The sequence below is a fragment of the Trachurus japonicus genome, chromosome 12, assembly GCF_045865225.1.
Source record: "Trachurus japonicus isolate A0001 chromosome 12, Traja_1.0".
Taxonomy (NCBI): domain Eukaryota; kingdom Metazoa; phylum Chordata; class Actinopteri; order Carangiformes; family Carangidae; genus Trachurus; species Trachurus japonicus.
The window spans coordinates 20865636-20888212 of record NC_140918.1 but is presented as its reverse complement, the minus strand read 5'-3'; the positions used below and the strand labels follow the sequence as shown (position 1 = coordinate 20888212).

The window sequence follows — 22577 nt, the reverse complement described above, 5'->3', positions numbered from 1 at the left end:
CGGGCGTCCTATTGGCTCGAGGTCACGTCCGTCATACGTTGTTACGTACGAAGGTATGTCGGTGATGTTTATCAGTGGGTACCTTGATTGTCCTTTCAAAATTGCATAATACAGTAGTCAATAGAACTGATAGAACAGAGTAGAATAGAATAAAGACACATGCAGCCTTATAATAGACGGAAAATGAAAAGGGAGCATCACTCATTTTGTTACATCGTTTCCTACTTGTATAGTGTATTGTGCTGTAGGCTATAGTTTAATACCCCCATCTCTGTGCGGTTTCACAAGCTATGCACATTTTGAATATTAAAATTGAAGATATTAGCGGTATAGGGTTGTCAATGATAACTAAACGGTCTAACTAAAGGCTGACTATTAAAACACATTTTTAAATCTGTGTTTTAAAGATGTTTTCATTCTTTAATTAATAATTAATTGGCTACATTTAAAGGACAGGCTACTGACGCCAAATGCCAAATAAATGGGAGAGTTGTCATTGCCCATCAAAAAATCAAATGAAGTAGGCTGCATAAGTAGCCTAACTATAGGCGTGCTGTTCTCAGGTTTCTAATGGCACTGAACTGCTAAAATGGATGGCCATAAGTTTGCGTTTGCATCATTCTTTCATAAGTCATTTGACCGCATCATGCAAATACACAGATGTCCACCTGCAGCACCTGCATGCAAACAAAGTGCAGACTGCCAATCTGTGGCAGCAGCATAAGTAGCTGCGTGGGTCGATCCTGTGACTGTTTTCCTCGTCGTCCATCATATTGTCAAGGAGCCAGGAGCGCATGCCCTGTGCTGTGCGCACAGTGTGCCTCACCTGAGACCTGTTGCTCAGCTGCGGATGATACTTCGAGAACGTCCGCTGCGGATCTAAACGATGCTTCACTTCCTCACTCATCGTCTAATGGATATAACTGAGTAGCTTTTAGACCTGCTATGCTACAGTATGACCAGCCTGTAGCCTAACCAAGCCGGATGAAAGAACAAAAACAAAGAGTGGACACCACAAGCCAGTGTGTGTTTTATCTCAGCCGGCTTAAACAACGAGAGGAGTTCCCTCACTTGTAAGTAAATCTTACTTTGGCCTTTATTCATTGTCTGAAAAGGTCTAAACAGCTGACTTGTGTAAGAATCACTGTCAGTAGAGTCCACAATAGCCTATAATGTTACAACTTTATGCTGGATGGCCTATGAGGGAAAACAGACACTACAGATATATTAGCATTATCCAGCTGTCCATTTTTACACAGTGGTTTTAAGTTATTGAAAACACTTCTCCCCAAAAAAAGAAAGAAAAAAAAATAGGTGAAGTCCTAACCACAAATGTAGCAGTATTTACCCAACTTTTAAGGGTGAGGGAAAGAGGGAGTTAATATGCATATTACATGTTCCACAGTGTGTCTACAGGGGCTGTGTGCCTAGCGGCAGGTAGATGCAGGATGATGCTGTGAGCATGTAGACAAGAACAGATAACCCCCACAGGACCATCACCAAGGAGACAGAAACTCCACAGGGAGTGGAGTGCAGTGTTTGCCATAAAGAATTAGGTAGACTCATGCCACTGCAGTGGTCTGAATTCAAGGAGGAATATGTTTTCTCCAGTATGCATTTAAAAAAAAAAAATCTCATCTTCACATCTGTTATTTTTTCTCTTTGTACAGGTGTGTGTCTGACTTGTACACTGCAGGCAATGGGCAGGTGTTGCAAATGCAACAGGAGACTGCTGTGCATGTGCCTGCTGCCTTGCATGATGACCGGCCACCTTCTGATTTATATCATGGTGTCCATATTCGTCACCATCTCCTACACTCCTCCTAAAATAACCGTCCACTACGTTGCCCCTGGGATTTCTCCTAACTCTTCTGCTTCAGCCTCTCACCCACTTGGCCCTTTCTGGAACCTCCGTCTGGTGGACAGTGCGCTGTGGAACCGGTTGCAGCATGCTTGGGATCGTCAGCACAATCCAATACTGCGAGGGAACACGACGGGGGTGACGAGGAAGTCGGGAACTGAGCTTGATTTAGAGATCGAGGATGAATGCCTCTCCAACTGCATGTCAAACAAGTGTTCACTCCCTCGTACGCAAGATTCAAACGGCCTGCCTGAACAACTGATATCATTTATCAGGTCAATGCACTGCAGAGAGTATCCACTCCTGATCAATCAGCCTGGTATGTGTAGGGACAACAACAGAAACTTTGTTTTGGGCACTCCCATGCTTCTCATAGCTGTTAAATCTCAAGTGGGGAACTTTGAAAACAGACAGGCCATCCGTGAGACGTGGGGACGCAGTGGTCTGGTGAAGGGGTTTTATTCTAAGGAAGCACCAGTGCGCACAGTGTTTTTACTTGGAAGGCAGGACTCGAGTACAGGTCCTCATCCAGACCTCAATAACCTCCTTGATCTTGAGAACCAGAAATACAGGGATATCTTACAGTGGGATTTTAGAGATAGTTTCTTTAACCTGACTCTAAAGGACTTGCTGTTCTGGCACTGGCTCGAGGAGTACTGCCCCACTGCCATCTTCGTGTTCAAAGGCGATGATGATGTCTTTGTTCGAACAAATGTCCTATTGGATTACCTGCAAAGGGAGTTGGAGGAGCACAATGAGTTGAGAGAGCGGACAAATGAAACTGACATGAATTTATTTATCGGGGATGTAATCAATAACGCAATGCCAAACCGTGAACCGTCCACTAAATACTACATACCTGAACGTTTCTACAAAGGTGGTTACCCACCGTACGCAGGTGGAGGAGGGGTGGTGTATTCCGGCTCACTTGCGTTAAGACTGAGAGAGGTGTCTCAGAGGGTACGCCTTTTCCCAATAGACGATGTGTATCTAGGAATGTGCCTGCACAGACTAGGGCTTGCTCCAAGACATCACCCGGGTTTTTTAACCTTTGATCTCCCGGAGGCAACCAGGAACAATCCCTGTGCTTACAAATCTGTTCTGCTGGTTCACAGGCGGAGTCCTAAGGAGATGCTGGCACTATGGAATCAGCTCCAGAATTTCCCCCATCGTTGCTGAGGCTCATTTGACTGCCAAATAGGGATTCATTGACGACAGAATGAATGCTGCCACCAAACACCATTGAAAAAAGAAGAAGAAAGACATACACAAAGTGAATGCATCTTTTTGTCAATCAGGTAGTGTAATGAGTTTTGTGTAATGTAGCTTTCCTCCAAAGAGTTATGTAACTCTGAGGGGAAGACTGATCTACCTCAATGGGTAATTTTATTTGAAGGGCTTTGCACAGTTTGTTTTTAGTCAAAACTGATATTAATTGAACCAATTAAAAAAAAAAACCTTATAAAGAAAATATAGTAACATATACATATTCATCAGAAAGTTTGAAGAGAATGCTTTAAAAGATTTTGGAGATATGTTTGAAATCAAAAGTTCCAGATAACAGTCAAATACAAAATGTCCGACGTCTGCTTGTCTAACATTTAAAATATAACAGATCCTGGTGAGATTGATCATTTTCACAATGAGTAAGGTGGTATGGTATGGTAATAATACATAGCAGTGCCTGGCTTTGACTGTGGTCATCTCTCAGCCAGGGAAGGTGTAATTTTTAGAAAGCGTGGTTGCTGTTGTTTGCACCTCACGAGTCCTGCTGTGTGCATGTGTTGTCATGGCAAAAAAGGGACACACCTACTGTACAGGGAAGTACCACTGACTTGGTTTGGAGGTGTTTATGTCTGTCTCTCTGTTGACAGATTCTGTCAGCTCAACGTCGTCAACGCAGTTATATATGAAGATTTACAGGTCTGTAGTCGACACCAAAATGAAGTGAATTCAGTTTTTTCCCAGTGCACATTCTGATTATAAAAGTGAGGCCCTTCAGATGTGACTAATTGGTTTTCACTGTTGTGTAAACATATTATGCAGTGAATGATTTTGTCTTCAAATTGGGGTGAGGTATTGTTGTGGATGAACATGAATGTTATTTGTTCCTGCCCTCAAGGATTGCTAATAAAATGTAAATAAACATAGATGAATAAATGTTTGTCGCTAAATACATACTTTTATTGAATGTAAGTATTTACTTATGGAGTTATAGTCAAATTAGACTTTGGTTTTGACAACAAAACAGAATGCGTTGTCAACCTCTAATTTAGAGAGGCAGACGTGGAGGTAAAGCCTTATGCAAATATGCGTAAATTACCAGCAATGTAGGCACAGCCGAGTGATCAAATGTAAGTGAATATTTAAGTGCATGTATTAAGTCTGATGTTAGGATGGTTCATGTGGCCAGTAGTGTAAGTAGATGGAGCATTGTATGATACAAAGAGGAAGTCCACACTTGTCTGTGTGAGTGTTTGATACTGTAGTACTAGAGGCCCAATAGACACTGAATAGCCAATTTGCATGTGGGTTTTTAAACAAATGTGATGATGAGGTTTTTGAGCTAGGCAATACAGTATATATTTTGGGTAATGACTTGTTCTGAGGAACAGAATAAACTATTATATATAAACTGTGGTTATAGGAGCATAAACTTTATTTTTATTTAACATACTACTGTAATCATAAAGAAAGCAAAAACAGTATAGGCCTAAGTAATTGTATTAGTCTGACAAGCTTACATTAAAAGATGAGAGAGAAAATTAGATGATTCTCCTCAAAGTTGTCGCAGTAAAACACCAAGATAAGAAACAGTATCACCTGAATCAACACAGGACAATTCAAAAATTGGTAAATTATGGAATAATTCTCTTCTCTTCTCTTCTCTTCTCTTCTCTTCTCTTCTCTTCTCTTCTCTTCTCTTCTCTTCTCTTTATTGTATTAAAGTCTTGTCTTGTCTGGTCTCCACCATTGATTTTGGTACTAATAGGCAGACAGTGGCTTTGAAGTAATGCAGTTGTAAAAGAAGTGAAGTCTATCCGAGGACAACAGGAAGAAGATTACTGAGCTGCTGAACCCTAATGAGGTGGAGTGGACAGATGGAGGAAAGGTAAACTCAATTTTAATGTAGTAATAATCAAATTACCTACTGTACAAATTACATGGCAAAGCTGCTCTAAACAGTTTTAATACAACCATTTCTGCCACTACTACTACTACTAATAGTAGATGCTACAATTAGACTTGGATTGTTTGTAGGCTACTACAATTTTTCTCACGAATATATCAAGCATTGCTTTATACTGTCTGTATTAATACATGAGGCACTGATTATTGTATTGTGGTTGAGTTGACACTTTACGTAAAAATAAGAGCTTGAGTGACATGAACAGGGAGGGTTCCTGAAGACAGGAGAGCAATCCAGTGACATCATCAGTGCTGAGTATCAGCTCCACCCAGTGGAGAGCTGTGGTAACAACAGGAAAGTTCCTGAAGACTCTGGAGCTCCTCCAGTTAGAGGATAAAAGCTGGGACAGTCCCACTACTGAGACACTACCAACACAAGCAACACAGAGGACAAGAGACACTTTAACAGTGTTTGATCTGACAACAAGAGGACTCAACAACAGACACACACTGAAGATGCTGTGCTCTCATGGATTCCAGTCTGCCCTTAGTCCAGTCAGCTTCTACTGGCCTGTACGCAGTCTGTGGCCAGAGGTCAGACCTCTGCTCCAGCAGCAGCATCTACTGCAGAGAAACCTACAGGAGCTGATGGACAAACTTCAACACAACATCCTGGAGGAGAGCAGTGTGTGTGTGCAGCCAGTCTCCTACCAGCTGGACAAAGAGGGAGAGCACTTTAAGCTGAGCCTGGACACTGGAGGCTTTTCCCCAGAGGAGCTGTCTGTCAGGCAGGTGGGCAGGAAGCTGAGAGTCAGCGGGAAGACAGAGAAGAAGCAGGAGGACGGGAAAGGCTCCTACTCTTACAGACTCCAGGAGTTCAGACAGGAGTTTGATCTGCCTGAAGGCCTGAAGCCTGAAGCCGTCACCTGCTGCCTGGCTCCAGACGGGAAGCTCCACATCCAGGCAGCCACAGCTCCATGTGCTGAGGAGGCTGAGAGAGAGCTGACTATCAACAGGAGCCAGGAGGAGGACACACAGCAGACACAAGACCGCAGCTCAGAGACACACAACAGCTCACAGGACAAAGATCAACACGTGGACTGATCACAGTGTTGTTGTGTCAAGGAGAAATATTTTATATGGATGACTGATGGTCATATGTTGTTTTGTATCTTTGTATCTGAACATGATTAAATAAATGTTTTAGAAACTAAAAGTGATTTCTTCAGGTCTTTTACACATGTTTTTTCTTCTTCATTGTTTTTCCTTTAATTTTCTTTTGACACAGACATGTGCAGGTAAATCCTGCAAATAAGAAGAAAAAGCTGATGGGAAGGGATCTGATAAAAATCTTATAAAATATTAACTTAAAGACTTACTGTAATAAAACATTTGACAAGCATACATAATCTAAAACAAGATCATTTCAAAAACATATTTAAATAATTAATTGATTTTTGAAGGATAATCAGTAAATATATTGAAACTTCATCATTCATTGTTTAATTTCCATTCTTTATATTTGAAAACTTTTATACAAATACCAGTCTCTATTGCACATATTGTTCAATTTAAATAAATAGTTCCCTTTTGAGAGAATCTTAAAAGATAAATGAATTTTTTAATTTTTTTTAAGAATAATTAATGCATATCTTTAATATGTTTTACATATGTTGTATACATGTTGTATATTTAATCACAAACAGCTCTTGTCTGGCTAAACAAACAGCAACGTATAGAACTTGAAAGTGTAGAGGACACGTTTTAATATTAGACCGCAGTGAGTGTGACATTTAATTCTAAGTTTGACGTGGATTTGATAGTGAATCATCATGAAGGTTTTTGTGACTGGACACTTGGGATAATGTCACATTTGATGTCACAGATGACACTCAGTTCCTGTTTTAGTTTATGAGCTCCCGGGTCATGTTTTGAAGTTACACCACAGTGTGTGACTTTGTAGTGGTCAAGTCACTGCTCTTGAATGTAATGCGTAAATCAGTTTACATGGCTCAGACCATTTCCTCTCAGATGAGGTTTGTGTTTCAAAAGTCAAAAACAACAAGTTTGATAATTCACCAATACATGAACTGATAGTAAAACGGCTCAGTTACCTTGTTACTTTCACAGTTGATTTCACTTCAGCAAAGAACCAACTGTGTTCAGTAGATATAATGTTGCATTTTTCTAAGAAAAAAAAGATAAATAACCGTCATCTTATATTATTTATCTCACACTTGCTCATGAGGAATATGTGCAAAACACATTTTTAAAAAATGACAATCAGAGTGGACATACACACGATTATTATATTTGCTTAGGAATGGACAAAGGCACACCCCATCATTTAACTCATAAAAAACCCCATTTCTTTCATACTGATTATTCCAACAACAAAAATCCAAGTACCATTTTTCTTTCAGATATTTTACACTTGGATAGCCTAGAAATCTAGACGCACCCTAGCGGCAGCAAATAATGATATTGTTTGGCTTGTCAGGCTAACACTTGGATATTTAAAGGTGGGAAGTTTCCTTCCCATCAGCTCTTTCTTCTTATTTGCAGGATTTACCTGCACATGTCTGTGTCAAAAGAAAATTAAAGCAAAAACAATGAAGAAAAAAAATGTGTAAAAGACCCAAAGAAATCACCTTTAGTTTCTAAAACATTTATTTAATCATGTTCAGATACAAAGATACAAAACAACATATGACCATCAGTCATCCATATAAAATATTTCTCCTTGACACAACAACACTGTGATCAGTCCACGTGTTGATCTTTGTCCTGTGAGCTGTTGTGTGTCTCTGAGCTGCGGTCTTGTGTCTGCTGTGTGTCCTCCTCCTGGCTCCTGTTGATAGTCAGCTCTCTCTCAGCCTCCTCAGCACATGGAGCTGTGGCTGCCTGGATGTGGAGCTTCCCGTCTGGAGCCAGGCAGCAGGTGACGGCTTCAGGCTTCAGGCCTTCAGGCAGATCAAACTCCTGTCTGAACTCCTGGAGTCTGTAAGAGTAGGAGCCTTTCCCGTCCTCCTGCTTCTTCTCTGTCTTCCCGCTGACTCTCAGCTTCCTGCCCACCTGCCTGACAGACAGCTCCTCTGGGGAAAAGCCTCCAGTGTCCAGGCTCAGCTTAAAGTGCTCTCCCTCTTTGTCCAGCTGGTAGGAGACTGGCTGCACACACACACTGCTCTCCTCCAGGATGTTGTGTTGAAGTTTGTCCATCAGCTCCTGTAGGTTTCTCTGCAGTAGATGCTGCTGCTGGAGCAGAGGTCTGACTTCTGGCCACAGACTGCGTACAGGCCAGTAGAAGCTGACTGGACTAAGGGCAGACTGGAATCCATGAGAGCACAGCATCTTCAGTGTGTGTCTGTTGTTGAGTCTCAGCAGTGGGACTGTCCCAGCTTTTATCCTCTAACTGGAGGAGCTCCAGAGTCTTCAGGAACTTTCCTGTTGTTACCACAGCTCTCCACTGGGTGGAGCTGATACTCAGCACTGATGACGTCACTGAGTCGCTCTCGTGTGTTCAGGAAGTTTCCTCTTTGACAGACTCTCATGTAAACTTCTGAAACTTGACCACAAGGTATCAAGCTGTTCTTCTCCATAATGTCTTTGGGAAATTGTCCATCAGATAATAACAATCATTTTTCAAAGTTAATCTGCTTATGACTCTTCCAAAGATACCTGCTGTCAGTAGCCTACTCTTCGATGCATTTCTATGCATTTTTCTGTATTTATTTATTTGTTGTTTTAACTTAAAAGTTCCTGTAGTTACACCCCAATAATAATAATATAATAATTCCAAATTTGGATTTATGTTGAAAATTTTAGTAACACACATGAAACAAAATGTTGTTTAATATTTCAGGGCGAAAGTGTTCATAAATGTTTGAATTATACAAACACAAAGCCCTTCGTTTTATCTGACCCTGTCCTGTAATGTGCAGATCTGTCCAGCAGATGGCACCATTACCTTCCATTTGCTTCACTCTTAGCAGCCTCACTTCTCCTGCAGTCACTTGTAACTTTCCTGCTATCTCAGCACTTTGCCACTAGTTGTCATCCTAGTTCAAAAAACTTAGACACTAATGCATGAAGAAGCCTCACTATTCATTGTCATTCTGAGTTACACAAAGCTTCTAATGAATGAGGTAACTGCTAATTTTTCAATTAATCAATCTATTAATAAACTACTCTTTCATGATATCACATTTTTTGTGACAAAAGCTGAATTTAGTTGAATTTGACGGCTCAATCTTAGCTGGGATTGCAGTACCGTGTACTAATAACGTGCTGTCACTGAAAATATGATCTCATTCACTTGTTAATAATAATTGAACCCGCTCATCTGCCAGATATCTCTTTCACTTATCTAGACGGTGCACAGAGAAGACTGATTCGGGGGACTGTGCAGAGAAGTAGGGCAAGACGAACAACACAGAAAGCTGGATTTAAACCCACAGACTTCTTTTCAACATATACCAGCACTCAAAAAAAAAAAAAAAAAAAGGTAGAAAAAAATATCAAGGCAGGATGATGAAACCTGGACGGGCAAACACAGCGCTTTGCTGCTCGGGGATGTCGTGTTAAGGCTAGTGTCAGTATTTTTGACACATAAAGAGAATGTATGAGTTTTTTTGGGGGGGAGAAAAAGAGAGATAATTTCAGGCGTTCACCTTTGGATGAACTCCCCAAAGTGAAGGCATGATAGAAGTGAGGAGGAGGAGGAGGAGGAGAACGGAAGCTACCGAAACCAGAGGAAGGATGAGGAGGAGGATAAGGAGGAGAAGCAAGGCTCAGCTCCATGTAAATCATCTGCATTGTTCTCCTAATGCTGCTTGTAGGCACACACACACACACACACACACACACACACACACACACACACACACACACACACACACACACACACACACACATTTTCAGAAGCTGTCGAAACAGTCTCTTTCTCTCTCACACACACAAACACACATGAAGACTCAAAGAGAATCTCAGCCACAAACTTCCTTGTTCCTGTCTTAGTTTGTCCCTCATGGTGATGGTTTTTAATGTGGCATAATCCCCCTCTTTCCCCAGAACACATAAAAGAGATATCCTTCTATCTGTGTAAGTGGTTCTGACGGCCACCGGCTCATCACAAACACACAGGCACACATAGACACACACACGTAGAGCCTCCAGCTCATCAACATGCAGTTATTCCTTTGGCGCTGGATCGCAGGTTGTTAATTGGCTGCCAAGCAGAATGTGTCTGTTTCTCTCTCTCTCTTTCTCCCTCTCTCTCTGTGTGTGTGTGTGTGCGTGTGTGTGTACTGCAGAACCAGGGTTGCTTAGACATTCCCGTCACGTCTCTGAGCCTCGATTAAGACGTTGCTCTAGTTTCGAACAGACAGACATGTGGGGAGGAGGGGAAGAAGAGGCGTAGAGAGAGGGGAGAGAGAGGATACAGCAGGAGGGTGGGAGGGGGAGGAGGGGGAAGGGGGGTGGATGAGAGAACGCTGGAGAGAAAGAGAGGTGATGAGGCGGGACTCAAGAAAGAGGGGGAAAAGTGAAGGGCGAGTGAGAGAGAGGTAGTGAAATGCTGCAGTGGTTGTGATAACTCTCCTGTACTGCCACAGAGTCGCAGGAGGAGCTCAAGTTGTGTCCATCTTCTGCACAAGACAGTGTGACTGCATTTTGTCATCAACCTCACAAACGAGGAGCATCTACCATTAATAAGTCAACACTATGTTTGTTTACATCAAAAAATGGAAGCAAGAAAACCACAAATCCCTGCTCTACTTCCATTTTTGGTGAATTCAGCGACAATTTCTCTATGTTCTCAATTTGCCATGGTCCTAATGCAATGGCTACACAGAGTGGTGGCATAGGAGCACCAATGACAGCATCAGTAGTGTCAAAATTCCTCCATATGGTATCTGTTTGCCTATAGTTCATTGGCTGCTAAAGCAGAAGAGGTACGACAGCGACTGGCTTTCTGATTCATCTCTTGATCATCATCGTGATGCGATGGTGAGTGGAGTGTAAAAATACTGCAGGTAGTGAGCTCAGTAAACCTGTGTCTCAGAGTGAGCTCTGTTGAGTGTTTTCTTATTTAAAGAGTGGGAATGCTACCCTCAATATGTCAGACTGTTGAGACTGAAAACCTACAGTGTTTACTCACCCAAACATATGTTGTTCTAAAAATATTTGCAGGCCCAACTGCTTACACACACACAACATTAAATTGTGTTTCATGAAAACAGTGACGGTGATGGGATAGTATACCTTCTAGAGTAACACTTTCAGAGATACAAGTTTTTAAAAAAATATTTTCTGTCTTGTTGAGATTCATGGAATACTTGGGAATACAATAAAAACAAACAAGGGGCAGGTGCTGCCAAAAGGGTGAAAAGAAAAATAAATCTAATGAATAAAAATATGACCTATGAGTGATGAATTAAACTGTTTGTACAGCTTACTGGAAATTAAAAATAAAGTGTCTTTACATAAAAATGTTCTGGAGGAAGATATCACATAAACCACTGCATAAAGTGGAGTGAGAGGAGGTCAGGGTGGTTGGGCAGCTCATCAAAAGGTCAGACTTAAAAACAACAGATCACAGTTTGCTCTCTGTTCCCTATACCAGCAGCAGATATCAGCTACTTTAACCTTGGTCGCCATTGTTACCTGATCCATGTTACCTGACTAAATAATTTCTAGCGGTTTGGTAATAACAGACAAATGCTGCCACCGTGCTCATAGAGGCATCAGATTAGAAAAGGGAACAGTGTATTCCTCTTATACACGGATGCCCATGAACTTTGAATAATTTTGTTTTCAGCCACATTCCTCCTTTTATTCTTATAATGTTAATTGTGGTTTAATTTTCACAGTGATATCTTTGGAAGAAATTGTTCAATAAAGTTTTGAGAAGATATACACTTTATCTATCAAGAATAAATCACAATAAATTCATGAAAAAAGGGTTTAAAAAAATATTTTATTCCAACTGTAAGGGCAACCGTGTATATGAATTGTTGCATCACAGCCATCATTGTCTGTAAACCTGCATAATGAAGCTTCGCCTAAGTTCAATCAGACTCCATCCATTCATAATTCTCTCCCTCTTCCCCCTCTCCTTGTAATCAGCTGAGTGCCAATCAGATCTCGCCATGATTACAACCAGTCAATCAAGTCATCTTTATGACGCCTTAAAATCTGCTCTCCTCTCTCCTGCTGCCAGTTGTTATTTAAGTGTATTTGCTGCGACCCTCCATCACCCACTTCACCTCCAGTCTTCATATGGCTGAACTCATCATCACTACTCATCACAATCAGATCTCCAGCTCTCCTCTTCTTATCTTGAGACCACCACCAGTGTCCAGACCCCGTGGGGTTTCCTGTATGATATCCATCCCAATATTTTCACAGCTTCCTCTCCTTTTCTCACATGATGACATCATGATGGGGTGCATTTATCACTTTGCCCTTTCCTGTTTTGCACATGGCAATAAAAAGTTATTCATTAACACAAATGAGTATGATTGATCTGGTTATGTCCACCTGACTCATATCCGCTCAAGTTTGGATACAGTATGTCACCAACCCTCAAAGTCAACAACAGACATGAAATCTTCAGAAAAGCAATCCTTTTTTATATTCAGCCTCTGGATCCGTGCGTTCTGGGTTCTGTTCCTTTTCTATTTCTTCTATCTGAATGGATGATATTTGAGTAATGGATCCAGCATATGCAACAGGTGCTGAATGATGCAATGCTTTGTAATGCTGCCGATGAACATTGCATTTTTGGGCTCACAGGCCTCATGGCGTTAATAACTATTTGCCAGACCAAAATGTATTCCCCAGAAAAAAGTTGAGATAAGTGTAAATGATGACATAAACATTGTATTCTTAATTATCTAGCAAGCCCTTGTGTTGCTGTGTTGAGGAACAATGAGGACATCATTAAAGAAAAACTTTTGAAATAGAAATTCAGAGTTGGGAAAAATACTTTCACAACCAGTAGCCCCTCCTCTTTTATAGCTTCATAAGAGAGAGAGGCACAGAGATGAAGTGCAGGGGGAAAAGTAAAAAATAAGAAAATCGGATAGAAAAAGAATCTTGGTATGAAAATATATGAAAAAGAGAAGAAAGAGTGGGCAAAACATAGAAATAGACACAAACACACACATTCACACACACACTCACACTCACCCTCACTCCCTCACAGGGAGGGAGAGGAGTGATAATTTGAAGGTTACATAGTCTGAACTCTTGGTTTATGCCCTAATGAAGCCATGAGAGACTGTTCAACATTTCTAGGTCGCACATATGCACTGAGTCACACAACACACAAAACTTGATGTTCCCAATACTGTACACACACACACATATACACACACATGTAGCCTACACACAGATTTCTACTGCATATCGCTGGTTACGCAATCATGCCAGAAAGAGAGAGGGAGAGGTAGGGAAAGAGAGAGAAGGAGGACAGGAACCCTAGGCTTATCAGACACCAGCAGACACACACACACACACACACAAACACGCGCACACACAGCTGTCTGTCACACATTGACATCGGCCATGTTGCTCTTTCCCAGCGGCAGCATCCAAATGGCTTGTTTCGATCTGGTGCTGACAAGTCATCATCTCTATGGATAGACGGATTCCAACTACAGAAAGTGTTGATTGTTTGTGCTCAGCTGCTTCGTCGCAGATGTAAACACAGAGCTGATAGTCGAGCGGCATGAGGTCAACGGCAGCACAAGCTTTCAAAAATCTTAGCCAATTAAAACTGACTATTAACAAGGAATGAACTGAGAGAAATCAAATCACACTCTCCTGCCTAATTGGCTCATTTGTTTCCTTTTTTTTTTTTTTTAACTTTCTGTTCTTCACTTAAAGGTCAGAGGGTTAATTAGGGTAGAACCTGCTGGCTTGGCTCTTTTGTTCACCGGCTACATGTGTGTTTTTCTCTGCTTTGGTGACCTTGATTATTTTTCGTGTCAGTTAAAGTGACTGTACTTTTGTGTTTTGCCTCTGACACTGTGCCTTTTGGTGTGGTGCACTGTGGACTAAGTGATCTCAAGGTGCTATCATGTTTGTTTGATGGAGGATAATCAAAAAGGTAATAGAAACCAGCCTGCTCTCATCACTATTGATTCATTTGCAACACACACACATGCACACGCACACACACTAAAGCCCCTGGTCTCTAAGAGGAGATGTCTGATACTCCCACATCAGCTATCAACCACCTTTCATGTTTTAATGGGCCTGTTTAACCTAATCCACACTCGCCTTTCCATCCCTCAGCCCCACCCCCCTGCAATTCTTGACATCAGTGGCAGTAAAAATCCATAAAATGAGTCCTTCACTAGAAAGTGTTTGTTTGATGAAAATCAAACCAATAATCCCGCAAAAAGACCCATCCTCCACCACCACAAGCCTCCTTCATTGTCTAAATCCATGAATCTGAGGCTTAGCCAAACCACAAAGAGGTGATGGAGACAGAGAGGGAGAAACACAGAGCAAGACTTCCACTACAAATTAAACTATGGCAACAGCTCTGGATAATAAGCAGAATTTAGCAAAAAAAAAAATACAAGCTGTTGTTGATGGGTCTGAGCAAATGTCAGAGTTTCTTGGTGAGAAAAAATATGACTCAGGTTTCTCACTGTAGTAAATAAATAAACAGAAACACATTAATGGATCACAACCCAGTCTTCACTGCGGTGATGGAGGAAAAAAAAAAAAAAAATCCCAGCCAGTGATTAATTTGGAGACTGTGGCTATTTTGAGCCCTCCCTTTATTCACAGATCCAGGAGCTGAGATGACCTGTTGTGTTATTGAATTTAATGTGGAATGAACACTGGGTAACAGGTGCTTTCATTTAATTTGCGTAAAAAAAGAAAACCCTATTTGTTTGGGTAATTTCCAACACTGCATGGTTTGATGCTACTGTCCTTTGATTGATAAAATAAACTTTTCATTCATTTGGATGAACTGACTTTTGATAATTGTTCCACAGTCGCAGACTTCCTTTCCCTCCAAGCTGAATGTTAATGTTTTAGTCCATGTACTGTAACACTTTGCTTCCCACAGTCTAGCTGACAAGACACCCTGACGACACAAACATGTTTATTTACATTTTACATCTATACATTTTGCATGTTTCATCTGTTCACGTGACGATATAAAGCGCCTGTTATGTTCGCCTTTTCAAAGCATATCATTTATTTTTACACGAGCATCATGTTTCCCTGCTCCTTGTGCGCCTTTGTTCCCTACATGCGTGTGCCTTTGTTCTCCGTAATGTGTATTGTTTGTCCGTGTATCTGTATGACAATGATTAGCTGTGATGGATGATAGTGACCCAATAATTGTGACAAGGACACAACATTAACATTGGAGCAGGGACAATGGCAGTGCAGCTGCGTGGCCACTGCATTATTCAGACAGAATGGATGGATGGAGAAGAAGGGGAAGGGGAGAAAATGGGGGAGTGGGAACAAGAGGGGGCAGGAAGGAAGGATGGGATGAGTTGGGATGGGAGTGGAGCTACGTATGGAGCGATTTATGGAAAGAGGTAGAGATGGGGAGGGTGGGAAGGGGGGAAAGAGGTAGGGTAGATAAATGCATATGGGTAGGGGGTGAAAAGGAGGAAGCACAGGTGTAAAGGTTTGGGGTGTATACTACGAAAAACAAAAGAGGTGGATACTGTATATCTGCAAGGGCTGTGTGGTATGTGAGAGCTATTAGAGGAAAAGGCATCATATGCATATAATGTATAAAGGAGCCTATATCTGAATTCAGCAGCGAGGACTCATCATATGAAGCTGATAAATCAGTGCATCCATAAAAGATTGATATGTAAACATGTTTGAAAAAAATTGTATACTTCCTTGCCCATAAAATAATTACAATATTATGCAAATAATATATAATTAATATTACAAAAAAACTGTACACCATGTAATTACACCAATCAAACAACACTTCATGTTGGTGTCATATTTGTGGCTATATGTGGGGTCTGTTTTTACGCAGAGACAATAGAAATATCTGTGCATTTCATATTTATAAAAACACATCAGTTCTAATTGTGTGTCATTGTCAAATTCTCTCGCAGAAAAGGGACTCGGTGTGTTAGTGTGATAAGCTACGGCCACTGTGGCAACTCATTATTCTACCTATTCATCAGCGGTGGGCCGACACATCAGGGGAAGATGTATTAAGACCACCACACACACACACACACACACACACACACACACACACACACACACACATAATACCCACTCCCAGTCACCCTCCCCCCCCCCCATTAAAACTATTAGTGGAAACACTATGGGGACACATACATAAAGGGCTCTCATTGCCAGACTACTGATCTGTACTGATCTGTAATCACCGCTGTCTTTTAACAAGGAATAAGGTAAACAGGGCCCCGAGGAGCGGTTTATTGATCGTAAAGCAGTACCTGTCCACTCCATCTCAGCAGCGGCAAGAAAAGTTTGAAGTGAATGCAGAATATTATATTTACAGTGCTGTCTGGCCTTCAGTTTTATGTGTTTTCCCTTAGTTTAAATGGTCAAAAGAGCCAAAAGTTTACTTGCTCTTTGGGGGAGAATTTGAAGTAGTCTGAAATGGCAAACATTGACTTTTTATTTTTTTATTTTTTTATTTTTTTGTTATTTTGGTGTTATGGACAGAGATAGAAGACTTTTGGCCAAGGAGGCCAGGAGGTTCAATATTGCAGCTCCTGTTTTTGGTCCTATCATGTTCTATTTTAAGTTTTGCTCTGTGTTAAAATTTGTTCCGTCTTGCCTTTGGTGTCAGAGAGCTGATAAAATATGCATGGTTTGGACTTTTCACCTTTCCGATTTTTATTCCTTGTATAAATCAAAGGAAAATGGAGCCTTTTATGGTTGGAGCTCATCCATGTTTGATGTGCAGCCAGGAGGGAGACCTAGATAATAGAAGCTATCAGAGACATACAGCGCTCTGAGTGTGTGTGTATATGTGCGTGGGCGCGCGTGTGTTGTGTGTGCGTGAATATGTGTGTTTGCACTTTTCCAGATTCTGTTTCATTCCCTGGCATTAATGGACTTGAAGGTATTACGACATACACTTTCAAAAGGTCTGACACTGAGCTAAATGGGTCCACATATGCATGCACACACATCCACATGTGTGTACTTTATGACCGTATTAAAATTTTTTGACTGCAACAACATGAGTGAGAATCAGCCTCTGTACCGAATGAGGTCAAGCTGTCGAGAATTTCTTTCACTGTGTCAGACAGATGTTAAAAAGCAGACAGACATTGGAATATCTTCTGAAACGTGCTTGTCTCGACCTTATACATCATTTATTCATTCCTTATCCATTCAGACAAATTCATCCATTCAAAGTAATTCAAACATTCATTGATTTTTTTTTTTTTTTTTTTTTACCAGGGAAGACTACAAAATAAGACGAAAATACCTCAAGGGGGAACGTCACTGAAGGAGATGCACAAAGTGATCAAACTACAACCAAGTGATTCATCATCGTAGCTGTAGATGGTGACTGATCATCGGCAGGGATTATCGTTATAGAAACTTCACTCATATTTCCCCACGTGCATCTTGTCGTGGCCTGTGGCAGCTCGATCTCACTGTGGTAGAAAATCAATAGTCGTTTTAGAAACATGACTTAATAATGACTTACATACATAATGAGCACCACTGCTGGAGAGAAGGTCAGCCCAAGAAACCTTTCCTTTGAGATTTATGTTCTTTTGAAACTATTTTGCATTAGCTAAATACATTGTGCCACCTTGGGTTTTTTTTTCTCACATATCCTCTGCAAACTATTAGATTCTCAATCAGGTAAGACACAAGTCACACATAATTAGCTATACCATTTATCCTTATGTGGGAGGGCTGTAGTCAATCCTTGCTGACACTGGATGAGGTCAGGTACACAATCGACAAGGTGTCTATCTAGGGCTGTCATAAAGACACAAACAACCACACACACACACACACACTCACATTTATGGCCACTGAAGAATTGCCAGTTTATCCAGCCTTCGTGTCTTTGGACTGGGAGAGCGTGCAAAATCCACCTGAGGTCCACGGTTCAAACCCTGTGACGAGACACGCTTTAATGATGAGTTAAGGCTGACAGTTGTCTTCCTCCTCAAACCTTCATTTCCTTCTTTACAATCTCTGATTGAGGTAACAAGGTAGTAAAGGATATTGTCTTCTGTCCTCAAGATTTCTGATGGCATCAAAAATAATTGAGGTGAATGGAATTGCATTTGCGCTGCTCAAAGCATCGAACATTTATATTTGAAAAATTATATTTGAAAAAGACGTGCGGGCCTGTTACGCAATTGAAACAGCATTAATATTAGAAAGGTACTCAGAGCACAGACCTCAAGGCCATTGTGAAATAACTTACACCAAACTTCACAGACAAAATTGAATTCATAGGGAATAATCCAGATGGGCCCCAAAACTTAAAATGGTTATTCTCTGGCCCGTACCTAACGCTCCACCAAGTTTGGAACAAATCAGGACAGTGCTTTTGTCAAGCAAGCAAGCAAACTATCAAAAACATAAGCTCCTTGGCAGCAGCAATAATACTATTTCCATTATATTGATGTGGTGGCAGGCTTCCAGATGAGGACGTCTCAAATCATAACAGTGAAAGTGGTGGGAAAGTACTTGTTGCAATCATATAGAAAAAGTCAGTATTGACGTCAAGTACAAGATGAAACATAAACCAGTCCTGAGGTGTTAAAGTGAAACACTTAGTATGCTCAGCCCTCCTCATGCATTCACATTACCACTTTGTGCATCGGCTGGTGAACATATGCCAGAATTCAAATTCATCGTATAGGCATAAAAATGCAAGGAGAAGGGTTTAAATGAAAGATATTTCATTATAAATATACATGTATGATGCATTACTACATGTATGTGATATTAATAAATATGCAACAGACAGACACAGACACAGAAGCACACACACACGCACGTGCACACACACCCACTTATACTGAAATACAATATCCAGGTGATGCATTGCAGTCATTAGTTTGCAATGCAGAGCGCAGTGAATATTAAGACAAATGTGCTGCTTTTCACAGACACCATGACATTCTCACAGCCATTAACTCCAGTTTATACATATCAGAGAAAAACCACACATTTCACTTTGCTACAAAAAAGTGGGGGAATTGCCAACGTTACGTTTTTCTGCTCGACTGCGAGATGACGAATTTTGATCGAGCTCAACATTTCATCTCATCATCTCCACTCTTAACACTTTCTGGGGTTCACAAACCTTAGTATGAAATTAACTGAATTACACTGAACTGACTGGACTGTAATGAACAGACATTAACCTATTACACTCAACCACCAAATTTAACTGAATTAATTGAATATGCAGATTTAAATCTCAAGACAATGAATGAATAAGTTAAATACTTAAAAGGGTGGTTCATTTTTCAATAGGCCCCCTGCCCAAAAAAGCAAAAAGCGAACAAAAAAAAACAAAAAAAAAAGGCAGTTACCTGATCAAACTGTAAGAAAACATCTGGCCTGCTTTCCCTCAGGACTTGGACTGTCTTAGTGATTTTCCTCCCTCACATGCTGAGACATGTTACTACACTGCACTGCTGCTCTGGCTGCTCTGCTGCTGAACTGATTTAACAGTTACTAAATAGCACATTACATTAATTTGTGACACTACTCATCACATTATGTTTGCATTATACAATAAAACAATTGTGCTAGTGTAATTTCTGGTTATTAGCTCCATTAATTTTGCAGCTGTCAAAGGAAAGCAGTCCTTTGTGTTATCAATGTGAATAATAAAGCATGAAGAGCTGAGCTTTTGAATTTGAACAGTAACTGGTTGGTATATGATTATTTCAATAATAGTGCATCTTTATCACAGCAAAAAGTAAAGTGTTCATTTGTAACATGTTATCCTAGCACTGTTACACGATTTGCACACATGCACGCGCAAATGTATCCATGCGCAGCGGGGCTGATTATGGAGAATGTATGGCAAGCAGACGCTGTGGAGGATAATTCCCTTCCAGCTCTCAGTGGGTAATGTCAAAATAATTATCAGAAGAGACAGCTCAGTGGGCAGGCGGCACCTCTTCATTATGGAGCAAGGTTGAGGGGGCTAACAACCTCCAAATGTGGCTCTGCACACCATGCAAGGTCTGATGTGAAACTCTTCAAATCTTTTTTTTGCTTTTATCCTGAGTTTTTGCTGCTCTTTTTCTTCTTCTCTCCTCATCCATGATCCCTTCACGCAAAGTATTATGTCGCAGCAGTAGAGCTCGCTGTCTTCGACATCTCAGGGAGCGTTCGCTGCAAGAGTGAATATCTGTTTTTTTAACAAGGTAAAGTCAGTGCTGCTGAAACACAAGCCTGACGAGGTAAATAAATGTTTTACAGTATATGTATATGCAATCAGGGCGTTTAGTATTATATTTTAAATAGATATATTATATATTTTGGAGATGTATCTGCTATACTATATACATTGAAGTCAAGGACTAGTTTTCTCATGTTTTTTTCTCTGTTTTAAAGAATAGTAGGTTAATATTTATGTTATTGGTTAACAAATGACAGGCTGCATCATGTAATAGCAGTATATTCAAATATGATACACATTACATATCCTTTTTTTTAGAGAGAGACTGGACTTTGAATCTTTCCTTACATGTTAGCGATGATTATCTTTTTTTTTTTTTACATCATAGGATATGTATTTTCATAAGGTCGTTGCAGTTGATTTCATCACCAAACATAGAACATGGGTTTCAAGAGAATCATGAATGAACTGGTGTCGAATAGAGATGCTTGATTTTTCTTGTATGGAGAAAATGGGAACAAAGGGCGTGTGACCTCAGTGAAGTCATATGTGTATGTGTCAGAGTGACAGACCTCAATTGACCAGGGGAATGGTTTACTGTATGGTGTGTATGTGTGTGTGTGTGTTGTAGTTGTTATTAATATATTACCTCCCTGTGTCTTAGGTTAACTGCATTTTCATCTCACCTTGACCGACCTTCCACACACACAAGAATGGATGCACCTACACAAACTTAAACACACACATAGAACCATTGCACCAGAGGGATTTCACATTAGGGACATTTCTGCTCACATGATTGACTGCTTCGAATAAAGGACCTTGGAAAAACATCTGGGCAAGTGACAAATATGTCCCTCTGGCTGCCTCTCTACGAAGGAGAGAGAGAGAGAGAGAGAGAGAGAGAGAGAGAGAGAGAGAGAGAGAGAGAGAAAAACCTATGTGTGTGTTGTGTTATCTCAAGTGTTACACAAAGACCTGCCAGACTGCTACCGCTGGCGAGGTTTCTCTCTCTCTCTCTCCCTTCCTGTGTGTGTGTGTACATGTGTCCTTGCCAGCCACTTGACATCACACAGCCCTCTCATGGCAGGCTTCTCGGATCAGTAGCAGAATGGATAAGGCTATTTACCAGCAGCTTATTTGGTCTGGGTCAGACCTCTCGTAGCACTAATGGGTGTTGAGGGTGGCCTCTATGTGGACAGAAAACGGCTTTATCTGTCCATATACACCTGGAGCTCACATCTGCATGAAGTGATTTAAAATAAATTACAAACTAGGAGGTCAGGAAGAAACATAATTCTAGGCAAACATGAGGAAAATGTCTGTTTGTTTTTTATCTTAAAAATGAAAAAGATATGAAAATTACACAAATAACAGTATGACATCCTGAAACCAGCAGGTCACAAGTATAGATTGTTCAGATATATTCATATGTTCAAAGACAGTCAGTTAATCAGCTACATAAACATGTTCTGAATCTTAATTTACATACTTACTACACTCACATGTGGTATAGCTATTACATAGGCCACTACATGCTATTTTGATGATCAAAAGATTTTACTGTGACTGTCATTTGGCAAGATATCTGCCATCCTCTCTGTGCATGTAATTTAAAAATAAATGTTTTGTTTTCCTGTGTGTGCCTAGCCTGGCTCTCGCCAGACCCTTGTAGTTCCGCAAAGCTCCACCAGAGGCGCTACGCTCAGCTTCACACAAGGGTCTGGACTCGAGGCCAATGCAAACTTCTTCCCCGGAGCAAAAAATAATGAACCAATCAGGATCGCCGGGCGGGACTTTCTGAGGTGTGACGTAGCGCTGAAGCGACTGTTTGAGTCAAACAACAATGGCGGCTCGCAGTGAGGAGTCGTGCGTTGGCATTGATTCTGCTATTTCAACTGTTTTGTCGAATCTATCGAATATTAATTATTTGAAAGATGAACAGAGAACGATGTGAGTGGCTGAAGTAGCACGTCATTCAAGATAACGGACAAGTGGTTTATCCAATCACATACAAGATTTTTTTACAAGGCCCCGCCTTCTGAAATGAATCGCCTATGGAGCAGTCCCAGACCCTTGTGTGGAGCTCAGCGTAGCTTTGCGGAACTACAAGGGTCTGGCGAGAGTCAGGCTAGTGTGTGCCACCTCTTTCATGCTACCCGCACCAGTGGTGTCCCCCTCCTCTGCTGCCATTTTCACAATGAGTCC

The 22577-nt window shown here is 40.9% G+C and overlaps 3 protein-coding genes across 3 annotated transcripts; 2 read left to right on the top strand and 1 right to left on the bottom strand.

The window, feature by feature from the left end:
• The first annotated feature begins 756 nt into the window (after positions 1 to 756).
• Positions 757 to 3405, top strand: LOC146977517 (N-acetyllactosaminide beta-1,3-N-acetylglucosaminyltransferase 2). Its single transcript, XM_085793827.1, has 2 exons — positions 757 to 1073; positions 1671 to 3405. The coding sequence occupies exon 2, from the start codon at positions 1700 to 1702 to the stop codon at positions 3038 to 3040; it is 1341 nt and encodes a 446-aa protein (XP_085649953.1). The 5' UTR covers positions 757 to 1073; positions 1671 to 1699; the 3' UTR covers positions 3041 to 3405.
• Positions 3406 to 5253: 1848 nt separating this feature from the next.
• On the top strand, positions 5254 to 6198 carry LOC146977516 (heat shock protein 30-like). The gene has a single exon (XM_085792435.1). It carries the CDS (start codon positions 5507 to 5509, stop codon positions 6092 to 6094), a length of 588 nt encoding a protein of 195 aa, XP_085648561.1. The 5' UTR covers positions 5254 to 5506; the 3' UTR covers positions 6095 to 6198.
• A 1456-nt stretch (positions 6199 to 7654) lies between these two features.
• LOC146977515 (heat shock protein 30-like) lies at positions 7655 to 8356 on the bottom strand. The gene has a single exon (XM_085792434.1). The coding sequence runs from the start codon at positions 8339 to 8341 to the stop codon at positions 7754 to 7756; it is 588 nt and encodes a 195-aa protein (XP_085648560.1). The 5' UTR covers positions 8342 to 8356; the 3' UTR covers positions 7655 to 7753.
• Between the last annotated feature and the right edge of the window lie 14221 nt (positions 8357 to 22577).

What these genes read in the sequence shown, in the direction of transcription:
- LOC146977517 (XM_085793827.1), top strand. Translation starts at nt 1,700, where the DNA reads ATGGGCAGGTGTTGCAAATGCAACAGGAGACTGCTGTGCATGTGCCTG.
- LOC146977516 (XM_085792435.1), top strand. Translation starts at nt 5,507, where the DNA reads ATGCTGTGCTCTCATGGATTCCAGTCTGCCCTTAGTCCAGTCAGCTTC.
- LOC146977515 (XM_085792434.1), bottom strand. Translation starts at nt 8,341, where the DNA reads ATGCTGTGCTCTCATGGATTCCAGTCTGCCCTTAGTCCAGTCAGCTTC.